Source organism: Caretta caretta, chromosome 1 (genome assembly GCF_965140235.1).
Source record: "Caretta caretta isolate rCarCar2 chromosome 1, rCarCar1.hap1, whole genome shotgun sequence".
Lineage (NCBI taxonomy): Eukaryota > Metazoa > Chordata > Testudines > Cheloniidae > Caretta > Caretta caretta.
Genome location: NC_134206.1, coordinates 261501770 through 261519171, shown reverse-complemented (window position 1 = coordinate 261519171; position 17402 = coordinate 261501770). Strand labels below are relative to the sequence as shown.

General features: G+C 51.0%; 2 protein-coding genes across 11 annotated transcripts in view; one reads left to right on the top strand and one right to left on the bottom strand.

The window, feature by feature from the left end:
* The window catches only part of MRTFA (myocardin related transcription factor A), a 182178-nt gene extending 170534 nt beyond the window's left edge, over positions 1–11644 (top strand). For 4 of the 7 annotated variants that reach the window (XM_048834809.2, XM_048834802.2, XM_075124195.1 and 1 more), the window contains 7 exons: positions 328–499; positions 794–1888; positions 3268–3384; positions 4781–4945; positions 5885–6064; positions 6816–6876; positions 7410–11644. In XM_048834809.2, coding sequence (XP_048690766.1) covers positions 328–499; positions 794–1888; positions 3268–3384; positions 4781–4945; positions 5885–6064; positions 6816–6876; positions 7410–7924 — 2305 coding nt within the window. In that variant the 3' untranslated portion in view covers positions 7925–11644. The remainder of the gene's footprint in view (positions 1–327; positions 500–793; positions 1889–3267; positions 3385–4780; positions 4946–5884; positions 6065–6815; positions 6877–7409) is intronic. The other 3 variants (XM_048834814.2, XM_048834821.2, XM_048834830.2) reach the window with 3 other exon arrangements.
* The window catches only part of SGSM3 (small G protein signaling modulator 3), a 59925-nt gene continuing 54116 nt past the window's right edge, over positions 11594–17402 (bottom strand). For all 4 annotated transcript variants that reach the window (XM_048834849.2, XM_048834843.2, XM_048834858.2 and 1 more), the window contains 2 exons: positions 17149–17209; positions 11594–16410 (listed from right to left, as the gene is read on the bottom strand). In XM_048834849.2, the coding sequence (XP_048690806.1) occupies positions 16327–16410; positions 17149–17209 (145 nt within the window). In that variant the 3' untranslated portion in view covers positions 11594–16326. The remainder of the gene's footprint in view (positions 16411–17148; positions 17210–17402) is intronic.

The following is a 17402-nucleotide window of genomic DNA, read 5'->3' as shown; positions in this document are numbered from 1 at the left end:
CAGGCACGCTGAGCTCTGAAGGGGTGAGGCATAGGAGTTGTAAATCCTGTAAAGTCACTGTCGCTCTCAAGAAGTGGTCTGTGTTGGGTGAATCTGTCAGGCAAGAGCAGCTGAAGTTAGTTGGTTTTTCAGTGGCCAGAGTGGAGTATCTCGGTACAGTGAGAAGGTATTTACCGGCATGCTGTAACACTGGGGCTGCTGGTGCCCTAGATGCTTCCACAGGCACACATTGCTGCAAATGTCCTTGTTTGGCTTCTCAGCACAGGTGGTGGGCTATGAGGATCCCTTCCACCTTGATTCTGATATCTACACTTTTTCTTCCTGCAGGCCTCCAGGAGAGCAGCAGAGTGGCACTAGTGCCCCTGCCATGCGTAATCTCTCTGCTACCGTCAGCAGCGCATCTTCTGTATCCTCCAGTTCTAGTGGGCTGATGCGACAAAACAGTAATGCCACAGTGGGCAAACCAGGCCCTCTCCCTACCAACCTAGATGACATGAAGGTAAAAGTCCATGCCGCCATCAGCGCTAAAACTAATTGGCCCCTTATTGGCATTGTCAGCAGAGAAGGCAAGGACTGAATGAGGTGGGCTCCGGAGCAGGGCTGAGGCACACTGACAGGGCAGTATGTAGTGGCAGCTTGCATTGCTGCTGCACCTGGGGTGTGGGAATAAAGGGACACCTCAGCCTGCCGGGCTGTCAGTTCAGTCCCTTGCCTCATGACTCACATATGTGTTAAAGGCTGGTCCGGTTGGGTGGGTTTTCTTTTAGTTGTAACACAGTTTTTCCCTTCTTAGGTGGCGGAGCTGAAGCAAGAATTGAAGATGAGGGCGCTGCCTGTCTCGGGCACCAAGACGGACCTGATTGAGCGGCTCAGAGCTTACCAGGAGCAGAATGGCACAGCCAGCACTCCCAAGCCCAATGCAACAGCCATCCTCCCAAAAGCTGCTGAGGTGGTGGTAGCCTTCCCAGCCGCTAGGCTGAGCACTGGGCCGGCACTGGTCACTGCTGGCATTGCATCAACAGAGGTAGTTGTGGCCACCGTCACCAGCAATGGCGTGATGAAGTTCGGGAGCGCAGGCTCAACACCACCTGTTTCGCCCACCCCTTCAGAGCGTTCACAGATGAGCACTGGGGATGAGAACTCTGCCACTGGAGATGCCTTTGGAGAGACGGTGACTTCGCCTCTGACCCAGCTCACCCTGCAGGCATCTCCAGTGCAGTTCCTGATGAAGGAAGAGAGTTCTAAGGCTACCTCCTGCAGCCTAAATCCAGCACCCAGGTTGGAGCGGTGCAGCGTCAGCAGCAGCAAGGATATGGAGGTCCAGGATAAAGACCAGATGTTGCAGGAGAAGGACAAGCAGATTGAGGAACTCACCCGAATGCTGAAACAGAAGCAGCAGCTGGTGGAGATGCTGAGGCTGCAGCTAGAGCAGGAGAAACGGTCTCAGCAGCCACTACTAGCCATGGAAACCGGAGTGGGAGGGGTGGTCCCTGCCTCTAGTCCAGTGGCTTTTGGCACCCAGATTAAGAGTGAAAATGGCTTCCCGAGTTGCCAGTCTGCAGGGCTGCCTGATGGCCAAACGGATCAATTCAACCCTGTGTCCACCGCTAGCCAAATGGACACTTCGGATCCAAGCTCAGTGCCAAAGAAAGTGGTGATGGTGAAGCAGGAGGTTCTGACAGCAGAAACAGAGCCACCATGCCAGTCCCACACCCCGCAGCTCTTCCTTGGTCAGCAAGGGGGTGCCCTGAGTGACCTCATCAAGGGGGCCCCTCCCCCTACCCTCATCACAGATTCCACGGGGACCCACATTGTCCTTACAGTGACCAATCAGAATGCTGAGAGGCGGGGCCTCTCACCACAGGGGAATAGCTGCACAACATTGCAGGTAGGCTTGCACTGTCCCTCCCATGCTAGTCAATCTAGTCCTGCTCTACAAGTCCCTGATGGTTATTATGGGGGGCTCATTTTATCACAGAGTGACATCAGAATTTGGAAATTAATTTTACAAAATACTGGATGATTTTATGACTGCCTGCAAAATTTGGAGCTATGGAAACCGAGATGAGTGTAATCAAATCTTCTGCTTCAGGGCAAAAACAGATCAGTGCCAGGAGATGGGAGGGAATTCCGTGCTCACAAACTTCATGTACAGTGTTGCATAATTAACTAGGTACATTAGAGGCTTCTTAGCCTTGCTCAGATCATCAGGTTCTGGTTACAGTCACAGGTAGGACACTGGGCTAGGCAGACCAATGGTCTGATGTGGCACATTGACTCCTGGCTCAGAAGGTTTGAAAGAACAAATTTTTACTATAGAGACAAGGTGGGTGAGATAATATCTTTTATTGGACCAACTTCTGTTGGTTAGAGAGAGGAGCTTTCAAGCTTACACGGAGGTCCTCTTCGGGTCCCCAGGAGAAGAATTGTGTAAGCTCAAAAGCTTGTCTCTCTCACCAACAGAAGTTGGTCCAATAAAAGATATAACCTCACCCCACCTTGTTTTTCTAATATCCTGGGACCAACACAGCTACAACACTGCATACAGGTTTTTACTGTGCTGTAGTAAAAGGTAGTGGGAATTCCACCACTCATCACTTTGTGGAGAGAAAAGAGATTGTAGCTCGCAACTTCCAGTAGATAATCTTGTCTAATTGAGGTTTGAATGCTGAAATCAGAGCCCTGGGAACAGGAGTGTGGGTCTTGTTAAATGCTCTTTTGTTTTGTTCTTCCATGTGCCACTCTGTAGTGGAGCTGACAGAAGGCAAGGCCTTTCATTGAAGAGGATAGAGACGAGCCCACCCAAATCATTTTCCCCTTTGATTTTGGTGGGAGACAAATCAGCATTTAACACAAGTACCTTGAACACCAACTCCAGAAGTCTAGTCAGGGACAGAAACCCTCAAGCTTCAGAGTATAAGCCAACCTCTAATGATTTGGGGTTAGGAAGAAATAGGAGTAGTTCTTCCCATAACTGACTACTGCAGCGTTTCTTGCATCTTCTTCAGGAGCTGCTAGTAATGGTCACTGTCAGACAGGGTACTGATTTGGCCTGGCAATTCCTATGTACCTAATAGTAGACAGTGTTCCAATTTTCTTGCTGGGAGAAACTAACAAGTGAATTTCCTAAAGACATAAGGGTTGGGAAATACATTTAACTTCATCGTAGCTTCAGCAAAACTAAACCTGGTCTCTCCTTCCAGCCTCCACAGCACCCTCAAATAGGACAGCAAATAGCTTTGTTTTCATTCATCTTTTTCTTCTCAGAGGGTACAGTCGTCACCCACTAAAATATCCAGCCAACCACAGTGTCCGCTACCTGCAAGCAACTCGCAGCAGCAGCAGCAGCCTCCCCCCAGGCTACCGAACCAGCCCGTCAGGAAGGTAGCTGATCACATGCTTGCGTCCCTTCCTGGTTTCCCGTTTGCCTGGTGGTTGGCTGAGTCACAGAGGGGACAGGGAGCACATGGGCAAATCAGTTCTGAGACCATCACTACAGAGGGAGAGACCCTACTGTACTGCCGTTTCCTTCCCCATCGCAGGTTGCAATTGCATAGTGCATTGGGTTCTTGGCCCAGGAGCTGCCAGCAGCATGCGGGGGAATGAATGGGGATCGCACAGTGCTCCCATTTCATATCTCCAGCCTTCTGCTGAAACAGCTTTGTTCAGCCACTTATAACCAGTCCTCCTTGGGGTGTCAGAAGTGCCATACACCTTTGAGCCTATTTCCCATGGTAACTCCTACAGAAGAGCTGTAGGCACAGGGGCAAAGGATCCTGGGATGCATCTGAGGAGGTTGAACATGGGATTCATGGCATGAAGAATAGTTGAGAATCCCTAAAAATATATTTGCTCTGACCCTTAGGATATGTCTACACAGCAAAGAAAAACCTGGGCTGGGATGTGCCAGCCAACTCAGGCTTGCGGGGCTCAAGCTGCAGGCTGGCTGCAGGGTTTTTCTTTGCTGTGTAGACATACCCTTAATCACACGGCAATTGAACAACCTACTACTGTGTGAAAGTGTCCTTACAAAGTGATTGTAAACAAATAAAGGGCAGGATTATGTTCTCTTTGTTCATGTTGTAGTTCCTTACCCTTCGAGGATTCCCGCTGAAATCAAAAGGCAGTTTCGGCACTGGGGTTGGCAGGGCTTCTCTCCATCCTGGGGTGGGGTATGCGCTCTGAGAAATCTCCTTCCGGAGTCGTAGGTGTCATGTTAAAACCTGGGTCCTGATTATCCATCTTGAGATGCCCCCCTCGTCTCCCACCCTGAATTGTTTTCCTTTGGTTACGGATTGTGTCTGGCTGTCAGAGATGTAATGCTATAAAGAAACAAGGTCTGAAGAGGTTATAACCCTTCTCAGTCACAACTCAGGAGTTCCTGCTCTGCATCTGTTCCCTTCTAGATCAGGTGATAATTCACTGTGTTCCGTAGTGCATCAGTTAGGTTAGAGCAAGTCTATGAAGGGTTTTAAGGATTAGGAGGGTAACTTTTGAACTGGATCCTGAAATGAATGGGGAGACAGTGTCCTTGTCTGAGTGATGTGATCAAACCTTTTTGTTCTGTTGCTCTTACCCATTTGCTGTGGGACCATCTTTGAAGAGGGTCAGTGCCTGGGTTTGATAAGGCCTTTAATACAGAGGTCAATGCTTTTTAACCAAAGGCACCTTTCTCCATAGAAGAGTTAAATTCCTTAGGCCAGCCAGAATCTGTGATTGATCTTAGCTCACATGCCATGTAGGGGTTTGTAGCTGTCTTAATCCTTTTGTCTCCCTGTAGGCTCAGAAGCCAGGTCTGCAGGTGGTCACTGGGCAGCTGCCCCACACAATTTTGTCTTTCTCAGCGCCTCCAAACCTGCAGCCCTTTTTCCTCAACGGCTTTCACAAAGGATCCCTGAAAACTGGTGCTCCTGGCAAAGCCAACCAACCCAGTGTGCCAAAAAAGGTAGCCTCCCTGCAAATCCCATAGAGTCCATGTCACAGTGCCAGGTTTCAGGCCCTCTAACTTTGAGAGCAGACTCGTAAGGGATTTTGGAGGCTGGATATACAGGAATCACTTCTCTGCACCAGCATTGCTGCCCACAGTGTTACAGTGAAGGAAAGTGAAAAATAATGTCCCAGATGAAAATCCCAGAGAGATTTAAAGAGGCATGTGTAGCTATCTGAGCTGGAGTTCCTCCAGGGTACTTGGACCATTATTCCTACTCTAACGAACCGTGGAATGGATCTTTAATGATCATAGTAACGGCTAAGGCCTTCACACAGTAGTTTTAGTACATCTCTGGGGCACTGGTTCAGTGCTGAGTCACCAACACCACTTCCTGTAATACCTTGGGTTTCATTTGGAGAGCTCTCTTCTGAGATCTGTCCCCACCCTCTCTGCTAGGTTTGTGAGATCTGATGCTCTCTGAGCCTGCCGACTTCTCCACAGCCAGTGTTTTGTGGACAGTTTTTTGTTTCCAAAGCAGACTCATTACGGAGAGGAAAGGGTAAAACAACGATTCTAGGCTGTTGCATACAGATTACATTGAATATACTGTAGGGATAGTCCTCTTGTGTCTCTGTGAAGTGCTGGGGGAATCCACCCACCAAAACAGATGAGCTCCTCCTCACCCCAGGGCAGTCCTGTGGTGATTTGTGGCATGGGTGTGTTCCAGGAGAGGATTTCCAGTTGTGATTTTGGGGGCGGGTGGGGGGGCGGAATTGTACCACGCACACAGTGAAAGAAGGAGCAGAGATACCGAGAGCAGAAGCAGTGTGGTTTCTGCCCAGCGTTAGCGGAGACCGAAGGGATGGTCTCTCCAGGATACATGGGAGCAGCCGTGATGTGGGAGATGAAATGGGCTTTCTGCCTGTTTACTCCTTTCTCCTTCATTCTAAACAGTCATCCTCACAGCCAGGCTCTCCTGCTGCCACTTCCCCATCCCAGATGGACCTTGAGCAGCAGCACCCGCACCCGTCCCTTTTCGGAACCCCTCCACCTCCTCTCCCTGGCTCCTCGGTGCCGATGAAAGAACCACCAGGCTATGAAGAGGCCACGAAGCAGCAGCCAAAGCCCCATGAGGTAAGAGCAGCCACTTCCTTGTGCTTCCATGAGGAACTTCTTGGGGAGTGTGTGGGAGGGCTACCCGCTGCAATTCAACATCCACGTTGGTCCCTGAATTCAGGGGGCAGCTGCCTAGGAAATGGAGAGACTGAAACACACCGGGGCCTTTTCTAACTGACCTTGAGCTGCACACAAGGAGTCAAGGTGAATTCCCTTGGTGGCGTTTCAGTGGGAATGGAGTCACCTTCCTTTTCACTCTTTGGCCCGTACGCCTGTTGAGACTGAGATAAGATAACTTCCTGCTTAGGGCGTGTCTACACTGCAGATGGAGGTGTAATTCTGAGCTTGGGTTGAACTAGCCTTATTGAACTAGCCTGCTAAAATAATCTGTGTGGCTGCGAGGGATTTGGTTAACTGCCGAGGACAATCCCTTCTAAGATCCTGTTGCGCATGCAGTTGTGGCCCCACAGATACTTTTAGCACAGCGAGTAAGAGTATGTCTGCCCAAGCTGGGAATTACCCCTCCCAGCTGCAGTGTAGACATATCCTTAATACAGGGGGAACGGTGGGGCTGTAGGACCCCACACTGCTATAAACACCCTGCTTCCAGTAAAACCTTGGGGTGACAGAGGTCATTGGTGCCATGCTGCTATAGGCACCATCCTACCAGGTCAGTGTGGAAAGGGGAAGGAGAAGGACCAGGACAGCAGATTCGCGGTTACTGTGTGTCTTGTAAGTGTGGGTCTAATTCATCACACTCTCTTCCCAGGAGAATGGCTGTTCGAGCCAACAGATGGACGACCTGTTTGACATCCTCATAGAGAGTGGAGGTGAGGGGAGAATCACTTGAGGTTTCTGGCTGGTCACCTCTGGGTTTGAGTCTATGGCTTTTGTAGCACTGAGCTAGTGTGACTCCCACCCTTTGGCTCCCCAAGAGGGAGCGGGGTTGGTGAGATTGGTCTTACCACTAGTGTACATATCCCCTGGCCTGGGCCCTTGCTTATTTTTCATTTGGTGCTGTCCTTAGCATAAGCAGGGTATGGTATGGCACTACAAAACAGACTTGTCAGGCACTGCTATAATATATCATAAAGCTCCTGTGGCTGCTGCATTGCATCAGACCTGTGGTTGCTCTGGGCTGGCCTCCCTCAATAGCCCTGGTCCTGGCCCATGATGGTTAAGGCAGGTTTAAAACTCCCCTAAGCCAGCCTACTGTGTAGCTAGGAGAGGTTTCTTGACCCCAGTTGGTGATCAGCGTGTGGCCCACAGTGTCAGGATTGAAGATGCTCTAGCTCATGAGGGATCTGACTCCCACTAACTGGAGCCTTTCATCACCCTGGGACTCTGTCTTCTTTCTTTACAGAGATTTCAGCTGATTTCAAGGAGCAGCCATCTCCAGCTGGGAAGGAGACATCAGTGTCTCCAGCATGCGCCTCGCCGCCCAACAGCCACCATTCTTCTGAGCTTCCCCTGCAGATGTTCCTTGGCCATACCAGCTGCATTAATCCTGTCACAGCAGGCCGGCTGGAGGACTTCCTGGAGAGCAGCACTGGCCTCCCCCTTCTGCCAGCAGGCCACGATGGGCCTGAGCCCTTGTCCCTGATAGATGACCTCCATAGTGAGATGCTGAGCAGCTCAGCCATTCTGGACCACCCGCCTTCACCCATGGACACGTCAGAATTGCACTTTGCCCATGAGCCTACAGGGGGACTAGCCCTGGACCTAGCTGAGGCTAACTTGGACAGCATGGATTGGCTGGAGCTTTCGGGGGGCCCTGTCATGAGCCTTGCTCCCCTAAGCACTGCAGTCCCCAGCCTCTTCTCCACAGACTTCCTTGATGGACACGATCTGCAGCTGCACTGGGATTCTTGCTTGTAGCTCTCTGAACTGAGATGGAAGGGAATGGGGGGGAGGGCACAGGCATGGGGGCAGGGGGTGAGGCCAGTCAACCAAAAATGAGCCCCTTGAGTGTAAACTCTTCCCCCAGTCGTGACCTCCTGTAGTGAAACTCGTACCATTGGGAAGGGCTGGCACAGCTGTTGGTGGGTCATTGTGCTCACTGGGGCTACAATCAGCAGGTTAGAGCAGAGCAGTAACCATAGCTGTCAGGGGACAGGGGCTGCAGGGGCCTGAGACTGGCTGGTTCCCTACCTATACCCCTTCTCTAAAGCTGAAATAACACCACTGTATGGCAGGGAGACCTCCCCTGCTCCCTTGGCTTGCAGGAACAGCTCAACTGGGAGCCCGGAGAGGGGAGTGGTATGGGGCAGCCTAAACGCAATTAGGAAACAAAGGGGTTTATGCTGTTCTGGGAGGGTGGAAGGGTGAATGGTCACTGACAGGGACTCCTTGTGTTAGGCAGCAGCTCAGCTATTCCTCCCAGCCGCTGTTTAAGGAATGGGGAGTGCTCCCTTGAGCACTGTGAGCCATGGCCCCGCTCTTTCTCCAGGCCAGAGCCGTCATGCCAGTCTCACAGGAGAGGCTTCAGGCCAAAGGGATGCTCGAGCAATAAGACACGTTCCACCAGAGGCAGTACAAGGGACTGGAGAGGTTAGGATCTGCTGTGTGGCTGGAGGGGCGAGAGCTACATCGGGGAATGACCAGGCAGCGCACCCTTCACTCTGGGGAGCCCTACAGTCACAGATGCTAGTGCCCAAAGACGTACCCTCCCTCTAGCAGGTCAGACTCTTGCTTGTTAGGGGCCCTGTGCTAAGCCCTTCATACAACCCAGAATGAGAAACCAGACCAGGGAGAAGGGGATCATGACTGGAAATCCAGCCCTCCCATGAGCAAAGTGGAGTAACTTGCCACAGGAGCTTGCAGGGCACGGCAGTTTAAAACTCAGGCAGTCAAAGGGGCTCATGAGCTTTCTGCAACTCAGGTGGAAGGGCGACTACATGGCCTCCACTTTCCAGCTCTGAGGTGCTGTTACTCATGGTAGAGCAGGTACTTGCCTAGAATCCCATAGGGTCGAGCTTCAGCTTTGTGTGTGTGGCTTTTGCAGGGCTCTGATCCTGGGTGGGGTGTTGGGTGGGAGGAGGGGTAGGTGTGTCCTCTGCAGCAGGTGTAAGAGTCATGGCTGCAGCCCAGAAAAAGCTAAGCCTGCTGCTGGGTTCATGCTGCACAAAAGGAGACTTTGGCCCAAGCTGCATTATGGTGCTAAAGTCCTGCTCTTTCGATCGGGGTCCCAGCCTCCCGCAGACCTGGGGTGGGCCAAGAATCCCAACACCGAGGCTGCAGCAGGCCCTTTGCCCATTCTGCCCCCTGGGGTTGGTACTCAGTCTGCAGCCCAAGCCGTGGGGACAGGGAGACTTCCCTGCTGCTACAGGGCTTCACAGAAACGAAGGGGAGAGGGCAAGCCTGAGCGGTGAGCGCCAGCTGTGCTCAGGCTGCCCTGCAGCAGTGGCAGACGTTTCCTTGCAGGGCAGGGCTCTGGCCCAGGCCCCGCTCTGGGAGGCGTGTGGAAGGCGTACCTAAAGCAGGTGCAATGGCAGGACGTTCTCTGCTGGGCTGTGCCACGTTCTCCCCAGTCCCAGAGGAGTAAAAGGAAAATAAATCCATTTTCTTACTAGAAATTTAACAACCAGTCTCCCTTCCACCCCACATTTTGACCTACCCCTGTGAACTCCCTATGCTGCAGTAGGGTGGGGATTTTAGCTTAGTTTATGGGACCTAGAAATGGCTGCCTCAACCTCAAGTGGCTTTGGTAATTGTGGCTGAGTTTGGAGGGGGGGGGTCTGCTTTAACTTCTTATTAGTCCTAGTTCCCTTCTAGGCTTGTTCTGTCTCTGGTCATTCATCATCCTGTGTGTGAAAAGTGAACCAGCCATGCTGTTTGGATCCTCCCCTCTTCTGCCCCAGACAGGTGCTGGTCCTGTGGGAAGCGGGTAGGTCTGCTGAATATCATGTCAGTGTATCTTACTGTCTGGAGTCAGTCCCTGGGAAGAGACATGCCTCAGGGTTGGGGAGGGTGTCATGTTGTTTTCTTGCCTCTTGGTACCTGCCCTTCATTAGTAGCTAAGGAAGACACTCTGTACACGCGTATATACCGCTCTAGCTGTTCTTGAAGGGAAAGTGGGGAGGAGTTGCATCCACCCTCCTACTCTGTGTCAAGGCATAAAGAGCAGCTGGGCATGGTGTAGCTGAATCACAGTGGAGGAGTGTGTCTTGCTTTGCTGGAGTCCCTTCTGCTTGTTCTGGGAGGAGAGCTGGTATTTTAATTCTGTGTGGTTTGGGGAGGAGATGGAATCAGGCCATGGCTTAGCTGTTCTAGCCTTATTGCACGTGCCAGTGAAAGCAGATTGCCTTTTTCTACTAGTCTCAATGCTGAAGCTGTGCTGCCTTCCCTACTCCAATGGTGTTATGGAGAAGCCATGTGTCCTGAGCTTTAGAGCAGTTGTGTAACTGTCCTTGTTCCCATTCTCCCCTCCCTCTCCTGGGCATGAATGGACTGCTGAACCAGGCTTCTCGCTCATGGTCTGGAATAGCCCTAGCTGAGCTCTCTCTTGTGTATCAGGGCAGTAGAAATAATCAGTTCTTTCCTGGGGGGCTCACACCACCAGGGCTGTTGCATCTGTTCTGCCCAGAACTCTACATATCACTTCACCCTTTGGAGTCTGAGCACGGTGTCTATGTACATGCACCCACCTGAATCACTTACTCAGTGCTCTTGGGGTTAAAGAAATTGTGTATGAGGCAGAACAAACCCATGTCGTTTAACCCTTGGGACCCAGGCTGGAGGGGCTTCCAGCCTAACCTAAACTGCTCCAGTATTGTGTGAAAACCAGGCTGTCAGTATGGCCTTGGAGGCTGTTTTTCTGTGTACCCCAGTGATCCCTGGCTCCCTACTGGAGCCTAGCTAATTTTTTTTGTACAAATAAGAACCTAAATACAACAGAGTTAATATTAAGCAGAAAACAAATTATCAAAGTGCAATGAGATAATGCGGGAAGGTGGCATCAAACCAGTTCCCCAGGTGGGGTAGGGGGAGAGGGTGGGTGTACCAGGTTGCTTGCCCCTGCTGCTGGGGGAATGCAAAATCCACAGGGGGCTATTGCTGCATAGGTTAGAGGCCTAAGCCCCTCTGTGGACTGAGGTAGCTGGTATTGAAATGATACTAGAGCTGGGCTCCCATTGCTGGTGGTGCTTCTTGGTGGAGGGTCAGGTGGGGAGGTGGCCTGTACTGGGGACAATTAAAACCCTCTCTTCCAGAGAGTGACTCAGAGGTCCTTGCTGAGAAGCAGGATCATCCACTTCTCTGTACTCTTGGAGATGTTCCGGCAAGAGGCCCTTTTGCATCTCTCACAGAAAGACAGAAGCCTGATGTTCTGCCTCTACCTTGAATGTAACTCTGAATCTTTCTGCTGTAAACCACTACTTGTGTATTTGAGTTGCGTGCACTCTCCCTTCCGCTATGCAGCATGAGCAAGGGCTGATCAGCACAGTCTGAGGCAATAGGCTCCAGCATGAACACTCAACTGGAAAAAGACAAGAGTTAAGAGGAGAGAGAATGGATCCTTACATTGAATTATTTTTTCAGTTACAAATATTTGGAAAAAAATCCATTTTATTAAAAAATAAAGAAAAAACATGATCAAAAGCTCTGTCTTGTAGGCAGTGGTGAAGGGAGAGATACAGGGACATCTCTGCCCTCGCAGGCTGAGATCCCTTCATCTTTGTCTTTGAAATGGAGATATGGGAAGCGAGAAGGAGGTGTGTTATTTGTACCTACAGCAGCTTCCCAGCATGCTTGGTCTCGTTTTCAAATGCTGTTGAATTTTGTTCTTGGTGATTGGGCAGAAATGATGGGAGGCACCGGCAGGGACATTTCCATACACGGAGGGGAACTAACCGCCTGCATAAACAGCAAGTTTCTCTTTGTGCTTTCTTCCCTGAGGACAGATTTTAACCCATTCCTTTTCTCCAAGACTAGTAAGATGTCTTCCCCTTGGTTCAATGTGGAGGGGAGTGGGAGATCCAGTTATTTAGTTATGTGCCCTGATGTGTGCTCTGCTTTACGACATGTATGCACCCTGCACTCTTGACCAGAGATTGTAAATAACTGTGTCAGTGGGTGAGTGCCTGTGAAGTGCAGGGTCTTGTGCTCCCAGCTGAAAGGACATAGGGAGATATGGACCCATCACCACTCCAATTCTTAACTGCCTACAGCTCAAGCTAGAGCAACTGCAGTGACAGCTGCTTCCTGGCCTATTAGTTTTGGGTTTTTCCCCCCCAAGTTGTTGCACAACTTTGGGTGGGGAGGGACTCTGAAATTCTTGCCCCTTCAGCCTTTGTGGTCTATGGCACTTACCCAGATTATACTTAAGACGCTGAGGTTCCAGCCCTGTCAGAGCTGCCACAGGTCTTTTCCTTATAGTGATAGGATCTGTAGCTGTCTGTAGTGCCTCAGAAAAATCTCACGTCCCATCCAAGTGCAAAGTCTGCATGGAGGTTTAAGGGCAGGTCCCACAAGGATAGAGAGGCTAGACTGAGGCTCCTCTTCAAGGAACACTCCTCAGCCCCAGCAGGGCCTGATTTCTAGCCTCAACCTCTCAGGCCATACCGTTGACGTCTAGACTCAGTTTCAGAGCTGAAGGCCTCTAAAAGAAGAAAGCCACTTTCTCCTGCCAGAGACTTCTTCAAGCAGCACCAAGAGGCACCTTCCTTGGTGCTATCTGACACCTCTAGCAGATGCATCTAGAACCAAGATGACCACCTCAAGAGCACCAAAACCAACAGCCTCTTGAAGCCTCAGAAACCACTTGGACAGCCCCCAACCAACTGCAAGTGCCTACCTACATACAACTCCTAAGCCATGTCAGCCTCTACATTCATTATGCCAGATGCAAGGCGGCATCTCAGATGGTCAAACCTTGCTAAGGATTATGTATACCCCAGTCTTTCCAAACAAATCACTGTGCTTCCATGAGTACTAGTCTCTCTTAGGTGGAAACCCCATTTTCAAGTCTGCCACCCTCAAAAATCTTCACACTGGCTGCCTCTTTTGGGTGGGGTGCTACAGCACAGGGAAAATGGTCCTCACAAAAGAGATCGCTCCAAATCAACATCCTGGAACTAAGGGAAGCACACTACTCATGTTAGCACTTATTTCATGACAGAAAGGGCCCCCCTGTGGCCCTGTCACGGTAAAGGTGGACAACAGTGCAGCTCTGTATTATGTAAACTGATGAGAGGGAGTAAGATCTTGGTCCTCATATGCAGAATGGCTGTGGTTCTGGTACATCTCTCCTCACATAGATACTTCAGTGGTTTACCAGCAGTTGCGAAGTCCCTGCTTTCTCATCCTTGAGACTTACTTCTGATTGATAGCCATCACCTCAGCCAGAAGAATGAGAGAACTCAGGGGGTCTCATGGCAGATCCACCATCCACTATGTCCTAGTGTGACAAGGTCATGCTGCACCCCCATCCTTGATTCCTCCCTAAAGACTTGTTGGAATTTCACACCACCCACGATAGCCATTTACTGGTATTTTATCCTCAGCCACTACCTTGAGGGAGGAAGCTAGTCTCCAAACATTAGATGTAAGTAGGGCCCTTGCCATCTACCCTGCCAGGATTAAGACTGTATCCTTGGCCAAAAGGATGAGGGGACAGCTGATTTCAACTCAGCCTGTCCAAGAGGGTTTGATTGTAGCTTGACCTGCTGTGAAATATCCCCCTGAACAAGTGAAGGCTCAGTCCAGTGCTCTAACCTTCTTTAAGGAGATCGCCATCTCAGAAACCTGCAGGGCTGCAACCTGCTCCTTGGTTCACACATTTGTCAAACATTACACCATCAGCCCTGCATCCACAGCTGACATGACCTTGGGTGACAGTCCTCCAACCTGTCTTCAGTTCACCTCACCACCCACCTCTGTGTTGACCTACTGCTTAGAGAGGCTCCAGTGTAGGAGATTCCTCAGGTCAGAGAGAGGCTACCTAGCTGTACAGTAATGTGAGGTCTTCAAGATGTTTTATGCCTCAGGGTGTTCTACCTCCTGCTTGTCTTCCAGGTGTTGTAGTAGAGAAGGAATTGGAGCAGCAGTGGGTTTACACTGCCCTGTATGTCCCCACTTGGAGTGCGAGGTGTGGTACTGCAACACTGTTTAGTCTCTGGTAAGAGTGTAGGGTGTGTGCACATCCTACAGTGGAGCACCCCCAAGGAGCAGGTGTCCTGCAAGTGGATCCAGTCCTGCTAGAGTAGAAATAGGCTGGCATGCCCTGTGTTCATCCATACCCTCTCCCATTTGTCTCCAACCTTCTTGAGGTTTCCATCAGTCATGTTTAGGACACAGGAGTACACAATTCCTAAAGAGCTGTCAAGTGAGGCTCTCCTGTTTTCTTTGCTTCCCTCGTGGAAGTATAAAGGGCACCTTACCTCTTAGACTGTCTCAAAACAGAGTCCAGGGCTGAACACGGTTCTCTTCCCCACTACCCTACACTGAGGCATGTGGTTGCCTTACCAAGAACACTCCCCACCACCCCCCTCCCTTTTTTTCTTGACAGATGAAAAAGTTCAGAACAGCTTTTCCTGCTGTGTCTTTTTACACTGATAAGTACCAGGGGATGTGATTTTTATTTGTACAGTTTAAAACTGTTGTTGACAAACATCACCCTTAGAGGTGTCCTGTACATTCCATCCCCCTATGCTCTCACTAGTTCTGGTACCTGCTTTAGTCAGCAAGCCAGGGTTTACATAGTCTTTCCTGGCCCTACTGTTGCACTGTAGAATTGGTGCTAATGCAGTACCCACAGCTGAATATTCTGTTCTGCAACAGAGAGGGGCACCTTTCCCTGCAGGGGTGGGGATACAATTCGGTGTGCCTGTAAGTCACACTGCTCTTGTTTGCTACCACTGCACAGTGCAGCCTTGTCCAATTTGCTAAATTCCAAACCAAGCCATAAAGGATTAAGACCCATTTCAGCTGGAGACAGGGACAAAAGAGATGAGATGATTTCAGGGTCACTGAGTGAGGTAAAGACTAATTCACTGCTTCTTTAAAGCCATTCCTCTTTCCCTCCAGGAGCACAAAGGGCAGGCATCCATCTTAAACCCCCCAAAGATCTGCAAAAGCAAAGCAAAAGGCTCACCTGCCAGCCCCTGCTGGAGAAAACCACCAAAGCTCTCCCAAGATGCACTTTATTTACAATCCCAAAGGCTAAAGGAAAGTAAGATTCTAGTGTTATTTCATGAATAGTTTGTGCTCACAAACAAGTGCTTTCATTGATAAAGTCACAGACTCCATGGAACAGAGCTACCCTACAGCAGTAGTGATGCTCCACTCCTAGCTTACAATCCTCAGCCTCTTCCCACAGGGCAGGGGCTAAGTTAGTCTCCCTGAGCCAGCTCAGGCCTGAACCCATTTCCTGAGCTAAGATGATGCCAAAATATACAGATATGTCTAGAGATCATTTACAGCTTTTTGGTTAATTTAAAACAATACAGCTAGAGGCTAAACTGACAGCATGATACTCCTTCAGGCTAGGGGAGAACGGGGGCTTCCCTCCACACTTTTGAGAAAAGGCCCCATCCCCTAAGGCAGTTGTAGTTGGTAACTGGCTGCTCCCTTAGGCACATCTTGTCAGCATCCCCATCTGTCCCTGTCAGTACTAGGGCAACAAGACAAAAAATCTTTCACAGAGGGAGGCTCCCAAAGCACAAGTGACAGGGAAGCTGAGGTCAGCCAGTGGTTCTGCTGCCTCTCCCCCTTTTCCTGCCACAGGCTGGTGAGAAACACACAGCTCCCCCCCGCAGCCGCAACAGACCCCGCAGTTATCAAGCGGCCAGGAGAAGCTGCCTCTTCAGCTGCTGCCCTCACGTTCTGAGCTACAGTGGCACTTGGAAATGTTGTACAGACACAAAGATCTGCTCACTAACCCCTAGGACAGGAGGGAGAGGGGGTCATGAGGCAGATAAGAACCCTCTCCCAGAGGAGCAGCAGGGTGGGGCAAAAGGGAAGCTAGAGATCTGGCCAGTGGAGTGTCCCCCCTCCCCAAGCAGTGCTTCCAGCTGGGGGCAAGGGAACACATGGGAATGGGAGCTGGGCAGCTGGTGCAGGGTGCACTGCACAGGCTGGGGGAAGGATTTCTGCCTGCAAGACCACACCATGCCTTCAGAAGACTAACCACACACAGCCCTCCACCCACCCATTGCCTCAGGTGCAGTGCCCGCCAAGCTGGAGAGGCTGTCGCTTCAGCTGGGCTGAGAGCAGTCACGGGTGAGGGCGGGAGAGGAGTGTGTGTTGCGTGTGGCAGTCTAGAAGGTCCGCAGTGGGTTGGGTCAGCCATCTATGTCCCAGCTGAAGAGATGGTGCTTCACCAGCATGTCCTGCACTCCTTCCTTCAGCGGCTTCTTCTCCTTCTCCTGCAGGAGGACAGGAAAGGGCCAAGAGTCACTAAGCAGCCATATGCAGGTGTCATCGGACCCTACGTGCAGGTGGGGGAGAAGGGGAGTGACTTCTGTAGGCAGCTGCTGCTCCCCACCGCTTGCTCTCTCTCCCTCCAAGCCCACTGTCTCAACCCTGCAGTCTAGTTGGGGTATGGAGGGAACAGGGAACGGGTGCTCAGGGAGACCACCTGCCCCTGGCCCTTTGCTGCTGGTGCAACTGAATGAGTCAGAACCTTGTTCTCCAAGGGTCCAGTGCTCACGCTCCTAGCCAAGAGAGGACAAAGCAAGTAGAGAAGCCACGCTCCTTGGGGTATGAATAAGAACCGGTGTGGGAAGAGCCTGCAATTTGCTCCACCCTCACTAACTCCACCAGGGGGGCAGAAGCTGATCCTCCTTTCAAACGCCCAGGATGGTGTCGGTGATTCTCAGGAGATCGAAAACCTACCATATTGCAGAATCCTGCGCAGCTGAGGAGCCTCGCCCTGGCTCTGCCAGACCCAGGCAGAGGCTGCTCCACCAGGAAGGGACTGTTCCTTGGCTCACAAGGTGGGGAGACGACCAGACATCAAGTTCAGTGTCAATTTGGGTCAAGTCCCCTTGAATAAAGTACTTTCTGCAGCCTGGGGGCTGTTTGACGTGCAAGGAAATGGGGAGGGCAGGCTACTTCTGGGGCAAGGGGGGGCGTCCAGGCCCACTCTCAGCCTGGTCACTCACCTCTCTCTTTATAGGAAGTTCCCAGTCCTGAGAGAGACTGAATGCAAATCTGGAGAGGACTCTGCAATAGAAGGCAATGGTTACGCCCTTACAAAACCAGCTATGCCATGCATCTGTAGCAGACTTGCAGCTTTTATTAGCAAAAGAGAGACATGTTTCTAGCCCTCAGGCTGTGGAAAAAAGCTTGAAAACATGACCTAATTGCAACTGATGCAGAGATGTCTGCCTGGGTCTGCAAGCAGCCTGAAACAACA